Source organism: Nomascus leucogenys, chromosome 3 (assembly GCF_006542625.1).
Source record: "Nomascus leucogenys isolate Asia chromosome 3, Asia_NLE_v1, whole genome shotgun sequence".
NCBI classification, from domain to species: Eukaryota; Metazoa; Chordata; class Mammalia; order Primates; family Hylobatidae; genus Nomascus; species Nomascus leucogenys.
Window position 1 is genome coordinate 136,129,062 of NC_044383.1, and position 26,820 is coordinate 136,155,881.

At 44.6% G+C, this 26,820-nt stretch overlaps 1 protein-coding gene and 1 non-coding gene across 2 annotated transcripts in view; both read left to right on the plus strand.

Moving 5' to 3' along the window:
- Nucleotides 1-3,210: 3,210 nt before the first annotated feature.
- The window catches only part of PPP1R14C (protein phosphatase 1 regulatory inhibitor subunit 14C), a 110,220-nt gene continuing 86,610 nt past the window's right edge, over nucleotides 3,211-26,820 (plus strand). Inside the window, exon 1 of the mRNA XM_030809832.1 lies at nucleotides 3,211-4,159. Within this exon, the coding sequence (XP_030665692.1) occupies nucleotides 3,854-4,159 (306 nt within the window). The 5' untranslated portion in view covers nucleotides 3,211-3,853. The remainder of the gene's footprint in view (nucleotides 4,160-26,820) is intronic.
- Nucleotides 23,409-23,511, plus strand: LOC115834577. Its single transcript, XR_004029517.1, has one exon. It is a non-coding gene; the product is annotated as a small nucleolar RNA U13 (small nucleolar RNA).

A 26,820-nucleotide genomic window follows, 5' to 3' on the forward strand; every position in this document is an offset into this window, starting at 1 on the left:
AGCCAAAAGAAAAACTTCATTGATATACTGTCAACAGCTGTGCTGTTATCGCTCTGTAAAGAACAATGAAATATTGGAATGAGAATGGAAAATGCTGTGGGTAACCAATGGAATCCCAAAGGACAGATTAAGTTTCTTCAACATTTATAATGAAAACCAGACTGAAAATTATTCTTGATTTATCTTTTTGCTTTATCAAATCTTGGAGAGAATTCGGATATAGGCACCTTATCATTTGACATTTATTCCTCAAGATAAGAAGATTACGTTCAGGTTTGTGGGCCTCCACGATGTAATTATAACATTGTCAAAGTAGATTACCAGGTGTTGCATAATTATTGTGACATTTAAGGAAATTTGCATCTGAATATAAACATGTGTATTTAATTATTTTCCTGGGGGGTGACAAAAGTTCCAGGACTCCTGATTAAGTCATTCATCCTGTCTAACAACCTTTGGGCATAAAGATCATATTGAGAGATAAAGGACCTATATAATTCCTAAACAAACAAAATCTTTGTCCAATTCAGGAAGCAAGTAAAACATACCCAAGTTAAGAAAACATAAAACTACGAAGATACTGACAAATGAAACATCCTTAGGTTGCCCTCTCATAGCAGGGAGTAATTGCCTTCAGGTAAAAGTTGATTCCAGACCATTCAATTCACTGAAAACTATTCATTGTCTTAGATTAACCAGCACCTAAAAACACTTGACTAAATAGGCTCGAAATAAAAGTGTTTTCCTTGAACAAATGTATGTATTGGTCTTGTAGATGAGAAATATCACTGGTTTTGCCGAATTTAGTCAGCTATGTAAAGGGTCTCTGGACTAGGAAAAAATTCCTTTATTCCTAAATATTTTGGCTTCAATATTTGAAATCCGCAAAAGCAGTATTTCTGTCTGTCAAAATGAGGCCATTAAGTTTTAATTATTCAAACCTGGAATGAAGTGTGTGTGTCTGGGGGTAGAGGAGATGATATGAAGTTCACTTTGAATATAAATTACGTACTGGGTGGAGCAAATGAATTTAAAGAAAGAGGAACCCTGGTTCAACTCTATTTGCCAGTCAGGGTGACCCACTTGAACATCTGAAGGCCAGCGTACCTGTGGAAAGAGACTATTTCCTGGATATTCTGTGAGTTAAGATGCTTAAAACCCATGTCTTGTAGTATCTATCATTTTTGGAGTTGTAAGGGAAAACTGAGTTTTAAGCATAAAGGAAAAAGCATCTTATGCAGTGAGAAAAAAATTGACATCAGAATTTCTCAGAAAGAACTTAGTGAATTTTTATAAATTATTTGACGTTACCCTTGAATGACTGATTTCATTGTCCAAAGACTTAAAGTAAGGAGTTGGAATTCCCCAGATTTTGCCAAACTGCAGGATGGCAGGCACAATTTTTAAAACAATAGGTATCGTCAAGTCCCAGGGCCAGAATGAGGTAGAGATTTTATGTAGTTTCTCCTTTGTTAATAACATTTAAGCTGTTTTCGTTTTGATTTGCATTCTCCTGATTAGTGCAGTTGGTCAAAGCTGGTGCTAGCGAGGACTTGGCCAGATGTCTGGAGCCATACAAGCTGATTCTGTGTGGGAGACGCTGGGGCTGGTTCCCACCCTCCCTTCCTTTCCTCCTTGCAGACAGAGTTCCATTTTGTTGAGGTGGTCACCCTCTTGGCTGTCTGTTCGGGGTTTACAGTGACGCACCCTAAAGGCAGAGGGGCAGAGGTGGTGCAGAGACTGGTCATCGGTCTCTAGGGGCAATCAAGGTAATTCGTTTCCCTTGTCCCTGATAGGCTCGGTGCAAAACCTGTCTTCTAAAGGACAGCTGGCCTCTTCTAGCGGGCAGAGATCGTTCAACTTTGACCCGCGTGTAATTATGGCAGGAGTCCAGGGCCCCACACCAGCCACCCTATTTCAACCCCCACAGAATCTTCCCCTTCACATTGTGAGGCTTGACATGTCCCTGTGAAGAGCCGCAGGCGTGGAACACTTTGGGAAATCCCTATTCAGGCTCTCACTGGAAAACCCCAGACTGAGGGAACAAAGGCGATCGATCCTAAGCCTGGGTAGAGCAGAGCTGGGCACTGGTGGATCGCAGAGCCTGAAGCGCCAGGAGAAACCTGCTGGTTACTTCCTTTTATTTTCTGTCTTTATAAGTGTCATTCTAGAACCCCATACAGGATCTTCTCCATCATAGGAAAGTGTTCCGGGGAAATTGACTTGGTATCTATTTTATCTCTGAGAAACTTCTTTGAGTAGCTGCCAGTAACCTTTAGGGCTCTTTTATTTAAAAACAACAACAACAACAACAACAAACAAAAAAAGTTCATGGCCAGGCGCAGTGGCTCACACCTGTAATCCCAGCACTTTGGGAGGCCCAGGCGGGCGGATCACGAGGTCAGGAGAGACCCGCGTGACCAACATGGTGAAACCCTGTCTCTACTAAAAATACAAAGATTAGCTTGGTGTGGTGGCGAAAGCCTGTAATCCCAGCTATTCAGGAGGGTGAGGCAGGAGAATCACTTGAACCCCGAAGTCGGAGGTTGCAGTGACCGAGATCTCGCCACTGCACCCCAGCCTGGGCAACAGAGAGACTCCGTCTCAAAAAGCAAAACAAAACAAAACAAAACCGTTACTAAGAGCCGCTTACTTGTATTCATTCGGACGTCTCTGTGGTTTCTCAGTTCCTAAACAGGAATGTATTGTTATGTCCAAGAAGAACATGTTAGTGTCTCCCTAATTTTACACATGCAGTTTTCTGTTTACAACTTCCCTCCCCACCTTATTATCCTAACCCTTTTGAGAAGCTCCTTCATGTGTAACTACTAGGCAGTGCTGTTGCCCTCCTGGGTGGAAGGGGCTGTTTGGACTGGGATTGAGAGAAAGCTGGCAGTGCAGGGGACGCAACACTAGAAATGTGAAACCAGGACCCTGTCGCCGACCCTTTTAGAGAAATGTTTACTGTCTGGATGCCCCCAGCCGCCTTGCCTGAGCGCCGTCACACTTTCTGCCCTTTGGATATGAAGATATCCGAATGCTCTGCCTATGATTAAGCAGATGCTTAGTAAGGAAAGAAAACACTGGTCTGGAAATAATTTCTCAAGCGCCGTGACTGCCTTATTGCACAAACATCGCCTCTTCGATGTTTCTCACAATCCAGAGAGGAAGTGGCATCCATCGTGGCATGAATAGGAATGTGTGTTTGGAGCCGCGGGGCGGGGCTGGGAGGGGAGGGGACACTACCCAGCCATCCGAGAAGACTGTGGGGCTAGGAAAACCTCCGCGGGGAGCCTGCGGCGCGGACCTTTCCTGTGTCCCCTTCGCTGCGGGTCCTGCCCGGGGCTGCGCCAGGGGGAGGCCCCGAGAGGCGGCGCGTTTCCTGCGCTCCGGGACTGCGGGAGAATCGCGAGTCCCTGTCTCCGAGACTAGAGGCCACGGACACCCGCGCAGGAGCATCCCCTGGCACCCCACCCACGCTGGTACCCCCGGAGTCTACACATCCGCGACCTCCCGTGTCTAGGCGCACACATTTCCCGCCCCGCGGAGACTCCCACGCCCCGGGCCCTCTCCGCCGCAGGCGCCAGATCCCGCCTCCGGGGGCTGGACCGAGAGGGTCCTCGGCGGCGTCTTTAAGGCTGCGGTCCCCGCCCCGCCGTCCTCCCCGCCCTCCTCCCTCCCGCCGCGGCTCCTCCCGCCCTCCCAGAGCAGCAGGGCGGCTGGGCGCGCGCGGCGCAGAGCAGGTGCCGGGGAGCCCTTCGCATGCGGCTGCCGGGCCGGAGGTGGTAGCGGCGCCGGGCGCGCTCCGCCCGCCCCTCCTCCGGGCCGCACTGAGGCTCGGGAGCGCGGGGACATGTCGGTGGCGGCGGGCAGCAGCGAGGCGGCCGGCGGGGCCAGCGGCGGCGGCGCGCGGGTTTTCTTCCAAAGCCCCCGGGGTGGCGCCGGTGGCAGCCCGGGCTCCAGCAGCGGCTCAGGCTCCTCCCGGGAGGACTCCGCGCCCGTGGCCACGGCGGCCGCTGCAGGGCAGGTTCAGCAGCAACAGCAGCGGCGACACCAGCAGGGAAAAGTGACAGTGAAATACGATCGTAAGGAGCTTCGGAAGCGGCTGGTGCTGGAAGAGTGGATCGTGGAGCAGCTGGGTCAGCTCTACGGCTGCGAGGTACCTGGGCGCGGGGCTGGGAGGGTCGGGGATCTGTCTAGCTCCTCTGTGCCCGCGCAGGAATTCTCCCGGGCTCCAGCTCTGGGGCGCGCACGTCCCTGACTCCCGGGGACCAAGTGCCAGGAGCGAGGCGCGGCGCCTTCTCTCCCCCGTGGTGCCCTCTGGCGTCGGGCTCAGCTGTTGGGACGCCCCTGTCTGGGTTCGGCTGCCGGTGCCCGGGGAGCTGCGGGCCCCCTTGGTGGCCGTGGGGGGAGGGTTGGGTCCTGCGGAGCACAGTGCTTTTCTCCGAGCTCCGGGCGCCTCTGGGCTCCAGCTGCAGCTGCGCAAAGCGGGCCTCGGAGGGGCTCACTCCAGCTGCGCCTCAGCAGCGGTTGGGGATACAGCAGCCAAAGAGAGCAGCGCTCACTGCTGGGATCCCGGCAGCCCTGATTTTTGTGGAGAACGAGCAGGGAAGGAAGGAAGCTGCTGCCTCGTGGAAAGGAGAGGTTCTGGGGATCTCAGAGGCCCCCTTGGTTCCTGAAATTCCTCGTGAAAATCCTGAGATGGAACGCTTTCCCCTTTCCAGCCAGCCCCGACGGTGTCTCCATAATTCGTCCCTGCATTATCAGAGCTGCACACGTTGTGCTTTGTTGAAGCCATAGTTTTTTCCTCTCTAAGCTCAGTTACTCCCATTGATGGGCGCAGGATGAGCATCTGGGGCAACCTCGACGGGTGCCTCGGTGGAAGGGCGGGAGCCCTGCGGGGGGCCTGCGGGATCCCGGAATCTGCCAGCTTCAGGCTCCCAGCTCCCCTCTTCTCCACGACATCGTGACTTCCCACAGTCCAGGGACTAAGGTCATACACAAGTCTCAGGGACGTGTATACATTTGATGTGGGGAGAAATATGTAGAATAAACTGCAGCAAAACGACTGAAGCCAAAATGATCTCTCATGAGCATCTTGAATAACAGTAATTAATTCTAAACGAAGTCACCTCCTCTTAAGGGAGTGGAGTTTGGAAAGGGTGGAAGCATGAAGGGGTTAATAATTAAGAATGTGGCTTCTAAGCTAAAGCTAGGTTTGTGTTCATTCAACTGTTGTGCTCTTCAACAGAGATGACAACCAGATGAACTCACAGGCTTTACCACTAATGTTGGGTATTCTGTATTTGACACATTTCATGGCCTGTTGTGAAGACACATTTTCTTAAACACTCTCATTGCACAAGGAAACAGCATACTCATTACGGACTACTGATGAATGATTATAATGTAATGAAGCTTGAGTGTATGACTAATGGGGTTGTAAAAATGTGTTGTTTCTCCAGCCCAGCTCTTACAAAAAGCCAATTTAATTGCATAAATAAAAACTGGCAAACATAAGAAGTGTTCATGAGATTTTTATAGGAAGTTGGCAAAACTCTGTAAAGAAACAACATTATTTGATGTAGATGGGATTACTGTTGGATGAATGGATGTGCTCAGTCCTGCCTCTGTAGAATCCAGTTAATTTTCATTTATTTCATACTGTTTTTATTTCTCCATTTGGGATTTGGAGAAGATTTGAATTAATAGAAAAAGTATTGTTGAAATTAACAATGCCCCAGCATGGTTCTTTTTGTGGGAGACTAATTAGGCGTAGATTGGGAAACTAGAAAGAGGTCTACCCACTGAGTAGGCTGATAAACAATATATTTAAAAAATTCTTCAGAATAATTAGAAAAAATGGAGGTTTGATTGTTTCCTGTGTGAAACATGTAGGTTAGGTATATATTTTAAAGGGTAAACATGAGCTTGAATCTTTCCCTTGTATTGTACTTTTCTTCTTGGGTTTTAAATCTTCAACCCATAGCAAACAGCTAGACATTTGAAAGGGAGGTTTTTGTGGTGAAATAATACAAGATGCTCTATATGCTACCTCCATGTTATTAACATGTGGCAAGTATTTTTCTTCAAGTTGTTTGTTCAGTCATTGTAGGCTGAAGGAATATAAATAATTAGAAGGTTGTTGGCAATTGGTAATCACTGTGCTAGTGGTGTACCTCCATTTAATAATAAAGAAACATGGGCAAATAAGTAGCCAAATAAAGGCTTGTCTCTTTGCATCTATTTCTCTGCTGATAGTGCTCCATTTTTAGCGTTGGGTTCTCTTGTTGAGTAACCTTTCTTTGTTGATAGCTTCAAGTATTTCAGCCTCTGGTTTGTGAATCTAGAAGGACGTACCCTGGCTTACAGCTCCGAACCTCATGCATATGAAGATTAGGAAATATCCTTTTTATACCTAAAAGTGGTATTTCTTTCAAATGTTTAGCCCATGAAAGTGACACAGCCAATTTCCTAGGCTTCAAACCTCAAACCTGCCAAAGGCTTGAGTTATCTGCTGAGTTGGGGTAGAATATGAACACATCTTTAATTTCAGAAGAACTTGACCCAGACAGGTCAGGAGTCAGATGACTTGACCTTTTCAGAATAGAAAAGGATCTCTTGGAGTGGCATAAAGCAATGTATTTAGAAAGAGGAAGAGGAAAGAAGAAATACACAGAACCACTTTCTGTCTGTGGTTTTTTCTAGAAGTGTGCAGTGACTAATCAGTTTTGTATGAGAATAATGTCATAGGGGAATTTATTACCTACCTACTAGGTGACTAGGTGCTTTTCTAGGTACTTTGGGCTAATTCATTTAGTCTTCATAACAACCCTATAAAGAAGATGTTCTTTTTATCATTGTTTAAATGTAAACAAGGAAGACTCAGAGAGGATTAAAAGGCTTCTTCAAGCTCATGTAGTTGGTGGGTGGGTTGGCGTTGAGGATGAACCCAGTCTGGAATCTGAGTCCACTGTATAACCACCAGACCTGTCTGTACTGTGCAAGAGAACAAATGTAGGTCTACAAGGCATCTGTCTAAATGTTTAAAACTTATGAATTAAACTAACAACATTTGTATAAAATTTCTTCTGTCCACTGATCTTGACAGCTACGTCTTCATAATGACCTGGAAGGCTAGGTTTGCATTTTGAATTCAAAATGTAACTTCCCAGAGTCATGAGCTGAAATGCATTTAGGAGACTCTGCCCTGGCCTGGGTTTCTTCCCTTTTGCTTCCCATCCTTGGTACAGTCCCACCTGGTGAAGGACACTGTGTCCACTCGCACGCCCAGTCTTGGTATGCACCTGCCACTCCTTGACCATGATGCCTCTGCACACACCAGTGGTGATGTCCCCCTTGGGCAGAACACATCTGGGAGGAGCTTGTTCATGCCCTAGAAGCTACTTGGGATTTGAGAAGGGAATTCTGGGGACCTGGATCACAGACTAAAACCAGATGGAGGGACACTGGTTCTGGATAGATGGGTCCACTTTGTCGTAGGAAGTCTTCAGGAAGACAGGTTATGGCAGGAGTGGGGCCCAGAGATGTGGTCCCCTCTTACCCAATCTAAGGGCAGCATTGTAAAATATCGTGTCAAACAGCCTTTTGAATACATAGAAAAGTGCTTTTATTGGATTCCAAAATGATTTGTTATGTGCTTATAGTTCTTTTCCATCTCATCTTCTCTTGGGAAGTCTTATACAGGTAAATTTTCAGCTAGGAATTTGATTATAATGTGACCGTTAGACTAAATCTACATCTACATCCACATTTAAGGATTTCTGTTTAAAGACTTTTTTTTTTATCTCTTCCAAACCCTGGTGGGTTTTTTTTTTTGTTTTGTTTTTGTTTTTTTGAGATGAAGTCTCTCTCTGTTGCCTAGGCTGGAGTGCAGTGGCGCAATCTCAGCTCACTGCAATCTCCGCCTCCTGGGTTCAAACGATTCTCCTGCTTCTGCCTCCCGAGTAGTTGGGGCTACAGACACATGCCACCATGCCCGGCTAATTTTTGTATTTTTAGTCGAGACAGGGTTTCACTATGTTGGCCAGGCTGGTCTCGAACTCCTGATCTCATGATCCGACTGCCTCACCTTCCCAAAGTGCTGCGATTACAGGCATGAACCACCGCGCCCAGCCAACCCGGGTGGTTTTTAAGAGCATTTGAAATCTGGCATAGTATCTACTTTAACAAGTACTGCAAGATGACTTACTGGATAAGTCATATGAATATTTCCAAGTTTGCCCAGCATCAAGATAACATCTGTACTTCCAGTTTTGCAATTCAATTTGCTTTGGAAATAAAAACATGTTACTAAGCTCAGATGATTGCAATGCCCGTAGCATCCTAGCCATAAACAGACTTGTGTACCTCAGGTACTTGCTGTGTTGTTCTGACTGTCACCTTAGTAGGTCTTTCCCTTTGCTTCCAGTGTCTGCTTTTTATAAAATGGTTCCTGACTTATTATACCTTTCAGTCTTCCCTGACTCCCCGTTACCCCCATTTTATAAAAACTGTCTTCTGAGAGATGGTGGTGACACAGAAAGAAATACCCTGTTAATTGCTGCCTGATACATCTGGATATATAGATTGCTGCCTGACACATGGATACAGAGAAACAGAGTCATAGGGCACCACTCAATCTTACTGTATGCTAAGGAAAAATATTTTAAAATAATCTGAAACTTAACGTCATTAGTGTTTAAATACAATGTTTTATTCCTCACTTTCTGAAAAATGATGATTTTTCTAAATTTGTTTCATAATGCATTTATGAGTTGTGACCTGCAATTTTAAAAATACTGCTTCTAAAAGGGAGAAGCCTAAACATGTGTAATAGAGTTAGCAGACACTGGCTGAGTACTTAGCATGTACTAGGCAAGGTTCATGTAATCTTGGCAACAACTCTGAGACCCCCATTTTGTGGAGGTGGAATCAGGCACAGAGAAGTTAAGAAGTTGCCCCAGGACTTTCAGCTGGGATGTGACAGAACAAGGCTGTGGCCAGGGAGTCAGGCACACCTTAATGAATGCCCTGTCCTGCCTCCTGAGACAGGACAGAGCCTGGCACCTATGTGAACCCCATGGTTTGCCTGTTCCCAGATGCTGCTGTTGTACCTTGTAAATGGACTATGAGTGCATGTGGGGGACACCACTGTTAGCAGGTTAGTTCTTGTACCTGGATGAGGCCTCTCCTTTTACGTGCAGGTCCTGGATTTCCATAGACTCTTCCAGGTACAGTATCACATCAGCCGGCTTTGCTAGTTTATTAGTGCCCAAGCTGGAAGGTAGAAACTGCTGCTTAGAACTCCTCATGTGGATTGTTTGGTAAATCCCCGTTTGTTCAGGTATTTGAGGATGGGCTTTTAAACAACAACAAAACCCAAAAAACTCCATAAACTCAACCTGTAAACTACTAAGGAATAAATTACACATGCAAAAGTCAGTAGATAAAGCCAGGCACATGGTGGCTCACATCTGTAATCCCAGCACTGACAGATCGCTTGAGGCCAGGAGTTGGAGACCAGCCTGAGGAACATGATGAAACTCCGTCTCTACAAAAAATACAAAAATTAGCCAAAGATGGTGGCATGTGCCGGTGGTCCCAGCTCCTCAGGAGGCTGAGGTGGGAGGATCACCTGAGCCCGGGGAGGTCAAGGCTGCAGTGAGCCAAGATCACACCAGTGTACTCCAGCCTGGGCAGCAGCCTGCCTCAAATAAAAAGAAAAGAAAAGTCAGTAGATAAAAGAATTCTAAATTGCCAAAGGAAGAAAAGAAAACTGCTTAACACATTCCCTTTGGAACAGTGGTTAGGGAAATGTGGGGTGGAAGCAGTGGTTACAATGTGTGCTTTGAAGTGAGATGAACCTGAATTCACATGTGGCTCTGTCATTCAGTGGGTATATGTGATTAGGCAATTTCCTTCACCCCTCTGAGCCTCACTTTCTCTCTCTCTATATGTGTGTGTGTGTGTGTATATATATGTTTCAGACAGTCTTACTCCTGTTGCCCAGGCTAGAGAGTGCAGTGGGGCTATCACGGCTCATTGCGTCCTTGACCTCCCAGGCTCAAGTGATCCTCCCACCTATTTTTTTTTTTTTTTTTTTTTGTAGACACAAGGTTTCACTATGTAGGCCAGGCTGGTCTGGAACTCCTGGGCTTAAATTGATCCATCAGCCTCAGCCTGCCAAAGTGTTGGGATTACAGGCGTGAGCCACCGCGCCCGGCTACTTTCTCTATATGTCGAAGGAAATCATCCTGGTGACTTTGCAGGGCTGTCAGGAGGACTGATGGGTGAGACACCAAGCATAGTACTTAGGACATAGCACGTCAGTGTTGTTATTGGAGCCAAAAGCTGCCGCCAACTGTTGGTTATTCTCTGTGATGTGGAGACAGAGGAAAGGGGTGAAGAAAACAAGGTATTCACATCTATTTGGTGCAATAATTTGGAGAAGAGTATATGGTTACTTTAGGGTCGGGGTGTTGGTTTATGTTTGAACTTGAACATGGGCAAATATTATCTAAACTATTCCTCTTGTTTCTAGAGCCTTCCTCATTCTCTATGTTTTGGTGGATTTTTACATATGTGCAGGGAAGTTAGACTATAACAACTTGAAGGCAAGGAACTGTATTAATTTTCATCATTTAAAAGTTCATAGTGGGACACAATTCTTCAACCTTTAAGCATTTGCTTGAATGAATGAAAAAGGATCAATGTTCAGCAAATGTTTAAAAGCCATTGATGTTTTTGTATCTGAATTAGTTGGTGGTATTCCTTTATCATAGACATGGCTAGGGAAAAAGTCAATCTGTGTTTTTGTTACTATAGTCATATCACATTCTTGCAACCTTACAGCTTTATGTCAGTGCTGTTGGAAAATACACCTTTCTTCCTTGACTTACTTGCTCCAAACAGGAACTGAAAGGTGGTAATGGTAGCCAATTGACTTTGAAGTTTAGGTTGACGGAATTCTTTTGCAAATGTGATCTTCCCTGAGTCCCGTCCACTGCCTTTTCCTTTGCTCCTAACGTGCCCCTGCTACACTAGTTCTGCCTGCTGTTCTCATCTCTGTGGGTACATGTGTGCTTTTGCTGTCTTCTGTTTGTCCTTTTCCTCCCAGCCTAAAACAACCTGGCAGCCTCTGGCCTCCCTTGCCTAGCCCACAGCTCTCTGTCAAGAAGTCTCTTTCTAGATGGAGAGAAGAATCAAATCTGAATTTTATTTTCCATGTGGCACATGCTTTGGCCACATGGTTTAGTTTGTAGTGCATGCTCTTGCTCTTGTTTCCTGCACTGGGCTAGTTCAAGCCTTCGCCTGTCTTTCCAAGGCACCTCTTCTGCTCTCTGCCTTCCCAGTCTCCTCCTCTGCAAGCTAGACCAGCCACCTTCTAGGCACTTCATTTATGACACCCCTTTCTTGGCTGAGTTTTCAACCTCTCTGGCCCATTCATTTCAGCATATACACAAGTTGAAGTCTTTCACTTCTGTTTAAACCACTGCCATCCCCCATTACCACACAAATAGCTTCCCCTCCTCCGCCCCGTATTCCCCCACCATGTGCCGCCCTGTCTTTCTCCTTCCCTTTCTGGATTTTTCCTCTCTTGCCTGCTCTTCAACGATGACATTTCTCTGTCTTCAGGCCCTGGCTCTCTTTTCTGTGTGTGTGTGTGTGTGTGTGTGTGTGTTTTGTTGTTGTTGTTGTTTGTTTGTTTTTCCTTTACTCTGCGTGCTCTTTTTGGATGATAGGACCCTTCCTGTGGCTTTAGTTGCTGTCTATATGCGGACAACGTGCAACTCCATATTTTTACCCCTAATCTGTTTTCTGAGTGCCAGATCTATTCAGACAACTTTGAAATGGACAGTGCCACTTAGTACCCCAGAGAAACCTTATATTCAACTGGTCTGAAAATGAGTTTCTCATCTTCCTTAGGAAACCTGCTCCTCTTCCTCACTTCCCTCAGCGGGCAGCAGGTGCTGCTGTCCACAGTTGTCCCAGCCCAAGATTACGTGGCATGCTTATCTCTTGCCTCCTCCTTGCTATCACACCCAGGAGTCACAAAGTCTTATAGATGCTCCTACAGCTCTGGAATATCAGTCCCCACTGGTCCCTGTCGCTGCCTTAATCCAGCTCCTTGTAACTTCTCACCTGTATAATAGCAATGGTCACTGTAGTCCAGTTTCTTTCAAATTACGGCAACCACTCCTTCTGCTACTGCACCCTCCACCACTGCTGCTATTGTTTCTACTACTTCTGGGACTAACCCAGCTCTCAGGTGACAGCCAGGAGATTTATGCATCTTACCTCATACCATCAGTCCTCCCAACAACTTTATGAAGGAGATGGTATTATCTTCATTTCTTCATTTTTTGGAGGAAGCAGCTGAGATCTGAGAAGTCGTTGCTTGTCCTTGTCCAGGTTCACACTGATTCCAAAGTCACTTAGCTATGATGCTCCCATTGCTCCCAATAGCTCCGTTTAAGAAGTGCTGATTGCAAACCTTGTCCTTCATAGGTGCTAATTTAATCCTCGCAGTAACTCTGCAAGGTAGGCGAAGAAACTGAAGTACAGAGAGCTTGAGCTGCAGGCCCCCATCAGAGGCCACATGGCTGGCAGGTGGCAGGGTCTGTGGTTCCTGGGTTGGGCCTCCCGCTCTGTCCCTGCTCCAGCTCCCCACGGTTCTTCAGAGCCACCTCCATGTGCTGCAGCTGGTGTGTTTTCTAAAATCCAGGTAGGATCTTGTTCCCCACAGCCTTCAGGATAAAGCAGGAGCCCCTTAGCACATGACCAGGGCTCAGGGGTTTCCTTGCCCCAGTCTCTGGACTTGTCTCTGGCCACCCCCAGCCCTGCTGCTTCAGCTGGCAGCTGAGTCCCTAAGGCAGCTCATCAGGAACCCCTCTGCCATAATCACCTCCACCCCCTCCCCTGCCCCCACCCCCTGGCTGTCTAGCTCGCACCTGTTCTTAGCCTGGCACTTGGCAGTGCCTTCCCGGGAGCTTCTCTGATCCATCTCCTGCTGTCAGGTTGGCTCTGGGGCCTTTCCAGGGCCCCTCTTTCTGTAATCCTGTCTCCCACCCTCACTGCAGCCTCCTGAAGGCAGAATCTTGTACCTTTGCAGCCCTGGTGACTCTCACACACCTGGCTGCACTTGGGTGTCCCTGCTATGGACTGAATGTTTGTGTCCCCCCAGATTCATAGGTTGAAACCCCAGTCCCCAGAGTGATGGTATTTGGAGGGAGGACTTTGGGGAGGTCATTAGTGTTAGATGAGGTCATGATGGTGGAGGCTCTGTGATGTGATTAATGCCCTTAAAAGGGGAGGAAGGGGCCAGAGCTCACTCTCACTGCCATGCAAGGGTGCAGCGTGAAAGCACAGCAAGAAGATGGAAGACGGCCACCTGTAGACCAGCAGGAGGATGCTGGCACCCTGATCTCAGACCTCCAGCCTCTAGAACTGGGAGACAGAAATGCTTGTTGTTGAGCCACTCGGTCTGTGCTATTTATTTGACTGTCAGTGAGTGACAGTGGCTGCATCTTCTGGTTTCATGATGTGCATTTCAGAAATGTGTTCCCAAAATTAAACACACGAGTATAATTTGGCTCTGCCTGTATTGAAAACCTGCTCTTTCACTGTCAACTTGAAGTTATGGTTCTTTTTCCTGGTTATAAATTATAACTGTGGAGTCCTTTGAACCTCTGAACTAAAAGGAAGTTGTGGCATAAGGCATAGATGTATGGGGTAATGAAAGTCTTCAAAGAAAGGGATCATGAGTTACTGCCATTCTCTGTAAATTTAAGCCTTCAGCATGTCCAAGAATTTTGTTTGCACAGGAATTGCTTATTTCTATGTGAGTAGAAATGCTTGTGCAAGGAAGTAGCAAGTGCTTTTCCATCTGTGGATAAGACTTGGAGCAACAGGCTCACACAAGTCTTCATAGAACAAGAATGAAAGCCTGGATTCCTGCCTCTGCTTAAAAGTTGGGGCCAATACATTCTCACTAGGTTTTTCTTAGTCAGCACTGGCATTTTGGAAATCTGTTCCACTGAGTAAAAGCTTAGAAAAAAGAGAAGACAAGAGCGTGGGTGGGTCTCTAAATCATCACTTTATGGTTGAGGAATAAAATGATTAAGAAACAGCTTCTTCATTTTGAAAGAATCCATGGGGAAAACTGTGGAAGGAGCTGTGGAGGGCTGGAATATTCATTCACTCATTCATTCATTCATTTGTTCAACAGATAACATAGGGCAGGAATGGGGTTATAAGAAGCTTCACCCTTTTAAACTGTGTAAGGGAAAAAGTAGAAAAAGTAAAGGAATGAACACTTCCCATTATGGCAGAAGAATGGAGGAGACCGTATGATTGAAAGCTCTTTGGGGCAGGGACTCTGTCCTGTTCACAGTTGTGTTAGTATATTCAGTACAGTTATTTAGTACATAGTGGCTGCACATTTCTTTACTCAAAGTCTGTGTTCAGGAAAGGATATGATAAATTCACTGACATTATATTGGAAATGACTAAAAACAATTTATCTTTCATTTTAATAGGAAGTCAGATCTTAAGTAAGAGAAAGTAATCTCTTAAGAGCTGGCCTTCAGGAATGAATAAGCCAGGGCAGGATGTATGCTTTGTGGCTGTGGGAACCTTGCTGGCACCTATGAGATTAATTCCTGTAGGCTGTTCCCAGTGTGAGGTAGTGGGAATGGCCCTTGCCTGTGAGCTCCATCCTAGTTGGGCCACCGCTGACCAGCTAGATGAGCTTGGCAAGTCATTTTCACCAACAGAGTTTGTTTTCAGGTTTTCTTTCTTCATTTGAAAAAAATGAGGGCGGTCTGGGGCTTTCTAGCTCTAACCTTTAGATGTTCTATGCTAAAGCCAGGGCTGCACTGGTGAAAGTGAGATGTATCAAAGAAAGGGTGATATTGAAAGCAGGAGAAATAGAAGTGTCTTCCCCTTCAAGGCAAACCTGAGACAAGGATTAGACTAGTTCACCAAAGGGCCATCGAATTTGCAGAGCTAATTTCCTGTAGCTGAAGTGGGAGCTTATCCATCCTGCACTGGGCATGATGTCTTGTGTGAGTGGTTTGGGTAGGGACTAGAACGTAAGGATTAGATTAATAACTTTTTTTTAAATTCATCTTTTCCTCCTCTGAAACCTCTCCTTAACTATTGGCTTTCAAGCTAAGTTTGGAATCTGACAGCACAGACACTTACAGCCACCATAGCTGCTTTTTCTTTGCATTTAATTAGGTTAACCTTTAAGAACTGGCATGTTTGACTTAAGATTTTTAGGCATATAACCTATAATATTGGCTTTGGGGGGTGCTTTTCTGTTCTTATTATTTGTCCTTTATCTTGGCACCTCATAATTAACTAATGGTGGTATTTATTTTAACTTGAGGGAGGTTCATTTTGAGATATGAAATGAGAATCTGAGAGGGAAAATCACAGCAGCTTTCAGGAGTAAAATTTAACAAGGTGAAATGTAGAAATTAGCCTGAAAAAGAGCATGACTAAATCTATACTAGCAAATTACTTTCTGTTGGGGAGTTTATTCCTGGAATGTCGCCTTATAGTTAGTTTTAGGACTAACAGGATGGGATAACAAGAAAAACTTAAGATTTTTTATGGACAGTTCTGGCAGGAAGTGAAAAGCCGAACTTATTCTTTGTAATATTTGTTTATTTGGTATGATGATAGAATCATAAAGCACCATCAGATAATCCCGTTTGACCCACATAAATACTCTGTGATATAAGTAGCTACTCCATTTTAAAATGAGAAAACGGGGAGGCTCCAAGAGTCTTAGTAACATGCTCAAGTTTAAACTGCCAGTAACAAGAGGAAGACTTGCTTCCTGGAAACTGTGAACATCAGTTGCACCATTTCCCCCCAGATACCTTCCATGTATTCTAGCATGTTTGGCCAATACACTGAGCAAATCTTTTTTGTTTGATTTACTTGATACATTTTCAAATATGCTTCATCTTAGTTGAACAGTTTACAGGATTCTGTTATTTCTCAAGTGAACCATTTACAGGAGTCAGCCATCTCTTAAGAAAAATGCAAATCCTGGCTGGGCGCGGTGGCTCATGCCTGTAATCCCAGCACTTTGGGAGGCTGAGGCGGGGGATCACTTGAGGTCAGGAGTTTGAGACCAGCCTGAACAACATGGTAAAACCCCGTCTCTACTTAAAATACAAAAATTAGCCAGGCGTGATGGTGGGCGCCCGTAATCCCAGCTACTAGGGAGGCTGAGGCAAGAGAATCGCTTGAACCTGGGAGGCAGAGATTGTAGTGAGCTGAGATCGCACCATTGCACTCCAGCCTGGGCGACAGAGTGAGAATGTCTCAAAAAAAAAAAAAAAAAAAAAAAAAAAGAAAAAAATTCAAATCCATTATCTCTGAAGTAGACACCCCAGTGAGTGAACTACTTCTTTCTTTCTTTGCCAGGTTTGCATGAGCAGTTGGTCATGGAGTCCTCGTGCTCTTGGTCTATCTATTTAGATGGAATTGACTCCATGCTCGATCTCTTTTGAGGTTAAAAGTTAGAAACTCACTTTAAATAAGGCAAGGGATACAGAGTATATATTTTATCTTACATATTTGAAAGCAGCAGATATTATCATTGATATGGTAGAAGTAAAGTAATGCTTTTTCTAAATACAATGTAAAAAACTATTAATAACTTGGTTTGCTTATGCTAAATGATGTTTTTACTCAAGTCCTTAGCTGCTGCTGCCAATCATCTGTTAGAATTTTTCTCTTATATTTGTATGTCAATAGTGCACACATTGGTCAAGCCATTTCATTCATTTCTGCTAATATTAATGGAATTAAATCTGTTTCAAGCCAGGTAGATGAGGTGTTGAGTTTTCAGATTGGCAGAGGTAGCTTTTCTGTTTGGTTCTTATGAGCTAATACTCTACATAACGATTCAAATTAGTCAACTGGTTTTTCTCATGTTTGTGTTGGGGTGTGGCAGCTCTCTGACAAGTCAAAAGAAAATGAGTAATGGATTTGGTGCTAAAACATGATTATGCTTGCTATAATGAAAGCACCCTAGAAATATTAAAACTAAAAAACAACACGTACTATCTCTGTTAGACAAGTGCCTTTTGTTATGTTAAGATATTCCATTTCTTCATCATGCCAGATGGTTCAGCATTTACTAATCTTATACCAGAAGCAGTTTACATGGAGAGATGTTTAGATAATGAAAACTTGTCTGTACTTGGGTAAATGGAAAGGTTGTCACCTGAACTAGCCAGAGACTCCAAAGCATTTAGCTGCGAGTCATGCATTAAACCTTGGGAACATCCCATGTTAGACTTAGATTAAGAACGCTTTTGGGGGTTCAAAGAGGTGATGGGCTGCATTCAATGGTGAATGATCCCAAGGTTGAGTTAACTCATCACTCTGAAGAAGAAAATGAGGAATTAGTTTACTTAGTTAACTACTGACACCTTACCGTAAACTCTGAAGGAGGGCAAAGAATGAGATACAGAAAATGTATAAAATATTTAGTAAAATGAAATTCTCATGTCAGCTGTTACAACCACAACTCCGAGGATGTGAGAGAGTGTGGTCTACACAGAAGGGGTGGAGTGGGTGTGGACCTCAGCCTTCTGCTCCAGGAATCCATGCTTGTGAATGTCTTCCTAACTCTAGCCCCACTTTACAAAATCAAAACAAACAGAAAAGCTCCTAAGTATGGCTTCTTACTGGTGGTGAGAAACAGTTTGTCTCATTATCTCATTTCAGAGATGCCTACTGGTTACACTCACAGGTTCTTTTCATATCCTTTATGCCCTGATTGAGAGGATGTCTTAGTCCATTTGGTGTTGCTGTAGCAGAATACCTGAGACTGAGTGATTTATCAAGAAAGAGGCTTATTTGGCTCATGATTCTGGAGGCTGGGGCGTCCCAGAAGCATGGCACTGCATCCGTTTGGCTTCTGGGCTTCTAGGGAGAATCTAATGCCATGTCATAACATGATGGAAGGTCAAAGGGGAAGTGGACACAGGTGAAGGGTCAAAACAGACCCTGCCCTGGAGGGAACTAATCTGTCACCTCCAGAATGAATCCAGTCTCACAAGAGCAAGAACTCACTCACTGTAGTGAGAACTGCACCACGACACCTAGGCCCAGAGGGCGGAGTCTCTGTGACCCAAGCTCTTCCCATTGAGTTCCACCTCTTAAAGTTTCCACTTCCCAACATTGCTGCACTGGGAATTAAGGTTCCGACGTGCGTTTTGATGGGGACACTCAAACCATAGCAGAGACATTGCCTTCTAAGATAGACCCTCCCATCTTCTTGGGGTGGCGGAGCTGGCTTGGTCTGTCTAGAAGGATGAGCAGGCTGCCCACTGACTACCTTTATTAAGAGTGATTTCAGTCATCATCCTTGGCTAACTGTAATTTCCACTTTTAAATGATCTAATCCTTTCAGAGAAATTTTGAGGATTAATAACATGAAAAACCATCCCCCCAAAGCTCAGAATATTTATGAAAGTATTATTAGCAACATCTACTATGCTTTTGCTATAACTAATTCTGCCTTGTTAATCTACGTATTCAAATTAAAGGTTGTTCTTTGACCCAATGGAGGGCAGAGGCTTATGAGATTTTTTTTTTATTATGGAATAATTTTGGTGGAGTTTCTACCTTGATTGCAAATTTGGTCACACACCAGGTTGAGATAGTGTCTGTCAGGCTTCTTCACTGTACAGCTACTCCCTCCCATTCCACACTGTATTCTTTGGAAGAAAATCACTATGTGTAGCTCATTCTTTTTTTTTTTGAGATGGAGTCTCACTCTGTTGCCCAGTCTGGAGTGCAGTGGCGCGATCTCGGCTCACTGCAAGCTCCGCCTCCCGGGTTCACGCCATTCTCCTGCCTCAGCCTCCCAAGTAGCTGCGACTACAGGTGCCTGCCACCACTCCCAGCTAATTTTTTTTTTTTGTATTTTTAGTAGAGACGGGGGTTTCACCATGTTAGCGAGGATGGTCTCCATCTCCTGACCTCATGATCCACCCACCTCGGCCTCCCAAAGTGCTGGGATTATAGGCGTGAGCCACCGCGCCCAGTAGCTCATTCTTAAGTAATGGGAAGTTATGTTCCACCTCACTGTGTAGCTACATAATTTATATGGAATTCTTTTGCATGGGAGATTTGTCTCTTCTTCCTCATTTGTTTATTTAGTCTGCTTTATTTATGTCAGTATGGATCATGTATATTTATTGTTTGTTTTGGATTATAATTCAATATTACTTTATTTTGTGGCCCATATTATTCCAGCTTTGGCTATTGGGAGCTCTTTTTATTGGTTCCTGTGTTCCTTCGACATACCCCCATGATCGTGTGTGTGTATGTATTTAATACTTATTTACTTTCTAGCACTACAAAATACTCTAGTCTCATCTTGTATGTTTCCTGCCCCAGATTCAGAGTCAGCCATTTCTCCAAGGAGCCCTGATTCCTTTTATTAGCGAATGGTATTACAAACCAAGATATGGCCGGGTGCGGTGGCTCATGCCTGTAATCCCAGCACTTTGGGAGGCCAAGGAGGGCAGATCACCTGAGGTCAGGAGTTTGAGATCAGCCTGGCCAACATGGCGAAACCCTGTCTCTACTAAAAATACAAAAATTAGCCAGACGTAGTGGCATGCTTCTGTAATCCCAGCTACTCAGGAGGCTGAGACAGGGGAATCGCTTGAACCCAGGAGGCAGAGGTTGCAGTGAGCCGAGATCATGCCATTGCACTCCAGCCTGGGTGACAGAGCAAGACTGTCTCAAAAAAAAAAAAAAAAAAAAAAAAAAAAGAAAAAGAAAAGAAAAGAAACCAAGATAAGAGATGCCAAGTGTACTTGTTGCTACTGAAATGTCATTGTTTCTAAGATCTCTCACATGACAGCAAGAAAATATATGTGTGTATTCTAATTTGCATATAGATAGCTACAAATATTTCCATATGTAACCATCAGCATCTATACCAAGCTAAACATCAGCTCATTTGATGCCTTTGATTCTAATGTATTACCACATGGGTCGTGCTAGCCCCCTTTCTTTGCCTATCTTTAAACTCCTACTCCAACAAACTTGTGGTTCCCACCACCCGCATCCATTCCCTTAATTGTTCAGTTGTAGTATACATGCACAGCAATATCAGAATTGTTAACTCAATCCCTATGGGAAACAACTTTATCAACTAGAAGATGGTGCTTACATGCATTCCTTTTACATTTGATTTTAACAGACTCTACTTATTTCTAGTTACTTAGGTCAGTACCCTTTTCCCCTATCCCCTTCAGTGAGGTTGTTGCATACATTTGTAATATAGATAGATTGTTTTGTCACATTCTGCATTCCATCCTGGGATCCCCCAATCTCCTAAATGACTTTTTAAATTTGTGTACATTGTACATTAAGGTTCATTCTTTGTGCAGTCAGTCCTATGGACTTTAACAAATGCAGAGTGTCATGTATCCACCCTTACAGTATCATACAGAACAGTTGCACCCCCTAAAATATCTCCTGTGGTTTACCCATTTACCCCCCTCTGTTTCTTTTCTTTTTTCTTTTTTTTTTGAGACGGAGTCTTGGTTTGTCACCCAGGCTGGGTGCAGTGGTGTGATCTGAGCTCACTGCAACCTCTGCCTCCCGGGTTCAAGCGATTCTCCTGCCTCAGCCTCCTGAGTAGCTGGGACTACAGGCATGTGCCTCAGTGTCCAGCTAATTTTTGTATTTTTAGTAGAGATGGGGTTTCGCCATGTTGGCCAGGCTGATCTCGAACTCCTGACCTCAGGTGATCTGCTCACCTGGGCCTCCCAAAGTGCTGGGATTACAGGTGTGAGCCACCATGCCAGGCCAACCTCTGCCATTTCTTCCTGAACCACTGATCTTTTTCCTATTGCTATCGTTTTGCCTTTTCCAGTATGTCATATAATTGAAATCATACAGTATACAGCATTTTCAGACTAACTTCTTTCACTACACAATATACATTTAAGATTCATCCGTGTTTTTTTTGTGACTTGATAGCTCAATTCTTTTTATGGCTGAATAAGATGCCATTGTATAAACATACCACAGTTTATCCACGTGGCTCTTGAAGGACATCTTGGTTGCTTCAGTTTTTGCTGATTATGAGAAAGCCTGGTATAAACACGTGTGGGTGGACTTTTGTTTGGATATAAGTTTGAAATTAGTGAGGTCAAAATGCCACATGTACTTTTAGGTGCTAGGGACAGAGGTGCTTAGGATACAACAGCGAAAGAGTCCCTGTGCTCTTAAAAACAAACGCAAATGAATAAATCAGAATGGCTTCAGCTCACGAGTAGTGCTAAGAAAAAAATAAAGCTAATAGGATAATGAGTGAGAGACTGTGGCCAGGTTAGTGGGGCCAGGAAGGACTTCTTTGAGGAAGTTCATTGCATTTGTATCTGGGCCTGCATGAAGAGAGATGGCACTAGTGGTGTGCAAAGCCCTGGGGGGACATACCGGGCTCAGTCAATGCAAACACCCTCCGGCAGGATGAATCTTGGCATGGCCAAGGGACTAGGAACAGAAAGTACTGTGAGGTAAAGACACGAATGAGAGTATTTTCTTAAAAACTTTTTATTGTAGGCCGGGCACAGTGGCTCATGCCCTGTAATCCCAGCACTTTGGGAGGCCGAGGAGGGAGGATCACGAGGTCAGGAGATCGAGACCATCCTGGCTAACATGGTGAAACCCCGTCTCTACTAAAAATACAAAAAAATTAGCCGGTCGTGGTGGCAGGTGCCTGTAGTCCCAGCTACTCGGGAGGCTGAGGCAGGAGAATGGCGTGAACCTGGGAGGCGGAGCTTGCAGTGAGCCGAGATCATGCCACTACACTCCAGCCTGGGCGACAGAATGAGACTCCGTTTCAAAAAAAAGAAACAAAAAAACAACAAACAAAAAACTTTTTATTGTAGTATAACATACAAAGTACACAGAACCCAAGTGTAAGTGCACAGTTGATGAATTTTGTCAAATTGAACCCACCCACCTTCCAGATCAGGAAATGGAATAGTGCCAGCACTGCAGGGGTCCCTTGTGTGTGCTCATCCCATTATCAGCCCCCTGCCCTCCCTCCAAGGTCATCTGATTAATTTTGCCTTCTTAAAAGCTTTTATGTCTGTTTTTTTTTTTGTTGTTGTTCAACATTAGATGTGTGAGATACACCCACATTGTTGCATGTCATTTGAGGTTTGATCATTTCAGTTGCCACATAGTACTCCATGTATGAATACACCACAGTTGTTTTTTATTGATTCTACTTTTTTTTTTTTGAGATGGAGTCTCGCTGTCACCCAGGCTAGAGTGCAGTGGCAAGATCTCGGCTCACGGCAGGCTCCGCCCCCCGGGGTTCACGCCATTCTCCTGCCTCAGCCTCCCGAGTAGCTGGGACTACAAGCGCCCGCCACTTCGCCCAGCTAATTTTTTGTATTTTTAGTAGAGACGGGGTTTCACCATGTTAGCCAGGATGGTCTCGATCTCCTGACTTCGTGATCCGCCCACCTCGGCTCCCAAAGTGCTGGGATTACAGGCGTGAGCCACCGCACCTGGCCTATTGATTCTACTTTTGATGGGCATTTGGGAGGCTTTCAGTTTTGAGCTAGTCTGAATTGAGCTTCTGAGAATATTATTGCATATGTCTTTTGGTGAACCTGTATCTGCATTTCTGTTGGCTTACATACAGAGTGGCAAAATTGCTGGCTTATAGAGTATGTATATATTCAGCATTGCTAGGTACTGTCAGATAATTTCTTAAGTAATTGCACCAATCTACATGCCCGCTGCACTATATGAAAGTTCTGATTGTTTCCCATCCTCACCTACACTTGCTATTTTCTGACTTTTTCATTTAGCTGTCTGTTATGTAATACAGTGGTGTTGCATTATGGTTCGAATTTACATTTACCTGATAACTAGTCAAGTCCAGCCCCTTTTCATGTGTTTACCGGCCTTTGGATATCCTCTTTGTGAAGTGCTTGTTCAATTCTTTTGCCCATTTCAAAGAGAAAAAACAACAACTTTGGGGTGGGGTTGTCTTTTATATATCCTGGACATTGATCTCTTACAGTCTAGATATGAGAGTCCTTTGTCAGAAATATGTGTCCCACTTGGTGAACTGCCTTTTTCACTCTCTGAATGGTGACTTTTGAGGCACAGAAGTTCTTCATCTTAATATTTTTCAATTTGCCAGCTTTTTCCTTTATATTTGGTACATTTTCAACCTATTTAAGAAACCCTTGTCTGCTACAAGGTCATGAAAATGTTTTTCTATGTTACCTTTTTGATGCTTCATTATTTTACCTTTTATATATAGATCTGTAATCCATCTGAAATTCATTTTTATGTGTGGTATAATGTAGAGATTACGATTCATGATCCTTTTGTAGTTCATAGCATGATGATTGGGTGTTCACATGCATGTGTGAAATGTGCCAGCCTTGAACCTTGTTACAACATTGGCACATGACCCATCTGACCTGAATTTGGAACACCCAGTTGACCCAGCACCATTCATTTAAAGATCATCTTCCCTCACTGCACTGTAGTTACAAATAAGGGGATACATATAAAGTCCCTCTCTCATTTATTTTAACTCCCACCCCCCATTTCTATTCCCCGACTTCCCATGTGTAACCTTCCTAATATGTTTGATACGCATCTTTTTGTTTGTATGTATTTTTAGAAAATGTTTATTGTTTTTGTGTGCAAAAAAAATTAATAAAAAAAAAAGGGGATACCGTAGACTGAATGTTTATATCCCCCTAAAATTTATATGTTGGAATCCTAAGCCCCAGTATTATACTATTGGGAGAAGGGCCTTTCGGAGGTGATTATGTCCTGAGGGTGGAGCACTCGTGAATGGGATTCGTGTCCTTATAAAAGACACAAGAGAGCTCCCTTTCTCTGCACTCCATCATGGGAGAACATATTGAGAAGTTAGCCATCTGCAAACCAGGAAGCTGACTATCACCAGACATAGCATCTGTGGTACCTTGATCTTGAACTTCCCAGCTTCCAGAATGGTGAGAAATGTATTTCTGTTGTTTAAACCACCAGTCTGTGGTAGTCTGTTAAAGCAGCCCAAACTGACTAAGACAGGAGACCTTGTATGTTTGGCTCTATATAAATTCTAGTGAGTATGTTCTAATATTAGGTAGAGCCTTTCTGTCTTGCTCACTATACTCCATCTGCATTTCCTGGCAATGGCCCCTGTGCTGTAAATATTCAATAAATATCAACTGGTTGGTGGACAGGTCTGAACTTGCCTTTAGGCAAGAGTTTTAAAATATCTGGGCTCCCAGTGCAAGAAAAGATACTCAGATTTTGTGTTAGAGAAGACTTGACTTGCCTAGTTAATTACATTTCTTCTCTAGGCCCAAATATGTTTCTGGACCAGTTCTGCTGGCTAAAGTCCTTGGGGAAGGCTGGTTGACCTCAGATTGTCTAGTTGCCAGTAATGAATATATTTAACCACCCAGCCAGTCACGCAATAAATATCTTTTATGGGCCTACTATGTGGCAGTCATAAAGTAGAACTAAAATAATAGGATTATTTCTGGAGTTTCTATTTTTAATTTTAGAACATTTGTTGTTTCTTTCTTTACAAGTTAAACACTCAGTGCAAGGAGGGTAATTTTGAGAATTTTCCTCTATTTCTGGGGTAGCTTTATTGTTCTATTATAGTTATTTAAAATTTTTGTGTGTGACAGCCTAGATAAACAGGCAACAGGCCTAAGAATTAGAACTTTTATGTTGCTATCAGACTATTTTCAAACAAAACCCTACAAAGAAAAAGAGATGAAAATAAATGTGAAGTGCAGTATTTCACATGGTGAATTCAGCGAGAAGTTAAGTACTTTTCTCATTTTCAAAATTTAGTGCCAGACCAAAGACCAAGTTTAGAAAAATAGAGGAATGCATTTTCAGGAGGTTGGTGTGGACTCTGGATGTGCCAGTCAGTGCCAGTACACCAGATCGCATTGTGAGTGGGCCATGTGCCATATACCATGTGTCATATGCTGCATACCGCTCTTCTTCTTCTTCTTTTTTTTTTTTTTTTGAGATGGAGTCTGAGTCCCGCTCTGTTGTCCAGGCTGGAGTGCAGTGACACTATCTCGGCTCACTGCAAGCTCTGCCTCCCGGGTTCACGCCATTCTCCTGCCTCAGCCCCCCGAGTAGCTGGGATTACAGGCGCCTGCTACCACGCCCAGCTAATTTTTTGTATTTTTAGTAGGGATGGGGTTTCACCGTGTTAGCCAGGATGGTCTCGATCTCCTGACCTCGTGATCCGCCTGCCTCGGCCTCCCAAAGTGCTGGGATTACAGGCCTGAGCCACCGCGCCCAGCCAAATGCTGCTCTTCTTGGTAACTGCCCTCTGGGGAACAAAAGAGTCCTAGAGGCTTCTCCCATGGTGCCATCTTGCTTGGTGACACCAGGGTCTGGGGTTATGTCCTAGGGTCTCTTTGTTCCTCCTTTCCTCTGGGGATGTGAACAAAGAGGGGCAGGGGACGAGCAGATCCCCAAACGGGCCAGCTCCAGGCAGTAGCTGTTGGAAAATGGGGCTTCCTCCGCCAGCACTTATTGTCCACCACTGCCCATGTCTGGTGGCTGCAGTTTGAGCTGCTCTGAAGCCTTTTGAGGCCACTGGGAGAGGCAGCCTTGTAGCTGGCCTGCCTCAGGAGGCGGGAGCAGATTGCTAAGGGAACAGGGCGGCTGGTGCTTGTGAATGTTACTTCTGTGATGGGACTGTGATTCTCTTTCTTATTTAGTTAATAACATGTCCAATTTCATTTTCAGCTTGTCTCAGGTGAATATTTTATATATTTAGTGAAACCTCACCAACCTTGAAGTCATGAATTTTTTAACTCCAGTCATTTGGAACCGAGTGAAGGAACGTAAAGGAAAGCAGAAAGAGGCCAGGCGCGGTGGCTCACATCTGTAATCCTAGCACTTTGGGAGGCCGAGGTGGGCGAATCCCTTGAGGTCAGAAGTTCAAAAACAGCCTGGCCAACATGGTGAAACCTCATCTCTACTAAAAATACAAACATTAGGCCGGGCACGGTGGCTCACGTCTGTAATCCTAGCACTTTGGGAGGCTGAGGCGGGCGAATCCCTTGAGGTCAGAAGTTCAAAAACAGCCTGGCCAACTTGGTGAAACCTCATCTCTACTAAAAATACAAACAGGCCGGGCGCAGTGGCTTACGCCTGTAATCCCAGCATTTTGGGAGGCCAAGGCGGGCGGATCACTTGAGGTCAGGAGTTTGAGACCAGCCTGGCCAAAATGGTGAAACCCTGTCTCTACTAAAATACAAAAAAATTAGCTGGGCATGGTGGCACACACCTGTAATCCCAGCTACTCAGGAGGCTGAGGCAGGAGAATCGCTTGAACTCAGGAGGCAGAGGTTGAGGTGAGCCGAGATCGCGCCACTGCACTCCAGCCTGGGTGACAGAGCAAGACTCTGTCTCGAAAAAAAGAAAAAACAGAAAGAGTAGCTTTGAGACCCTAAAGAGATATGATATTTTGGGGTATGCTGGGGTATGTTCTTGATTTATTACAGAGGTCCTTGGGCTTCCATGTAGAGCTTCTGTGCTCTTACTTTAGCCATATTTCTAACAAGTTTGGTTTTCTACTTTTTTAGTTCACTAGATTTAGAAGCAACAAACTAGGCTGCTAGGTATACGTTCTGGGAGAACATCTAGAAGTGACAGCTGACAGCCTGACAGTAAGGGAGGAGACAGAGCATCTATAAAAAGCTCACAAGACCCGAGCCGTCTTATACACTGTAT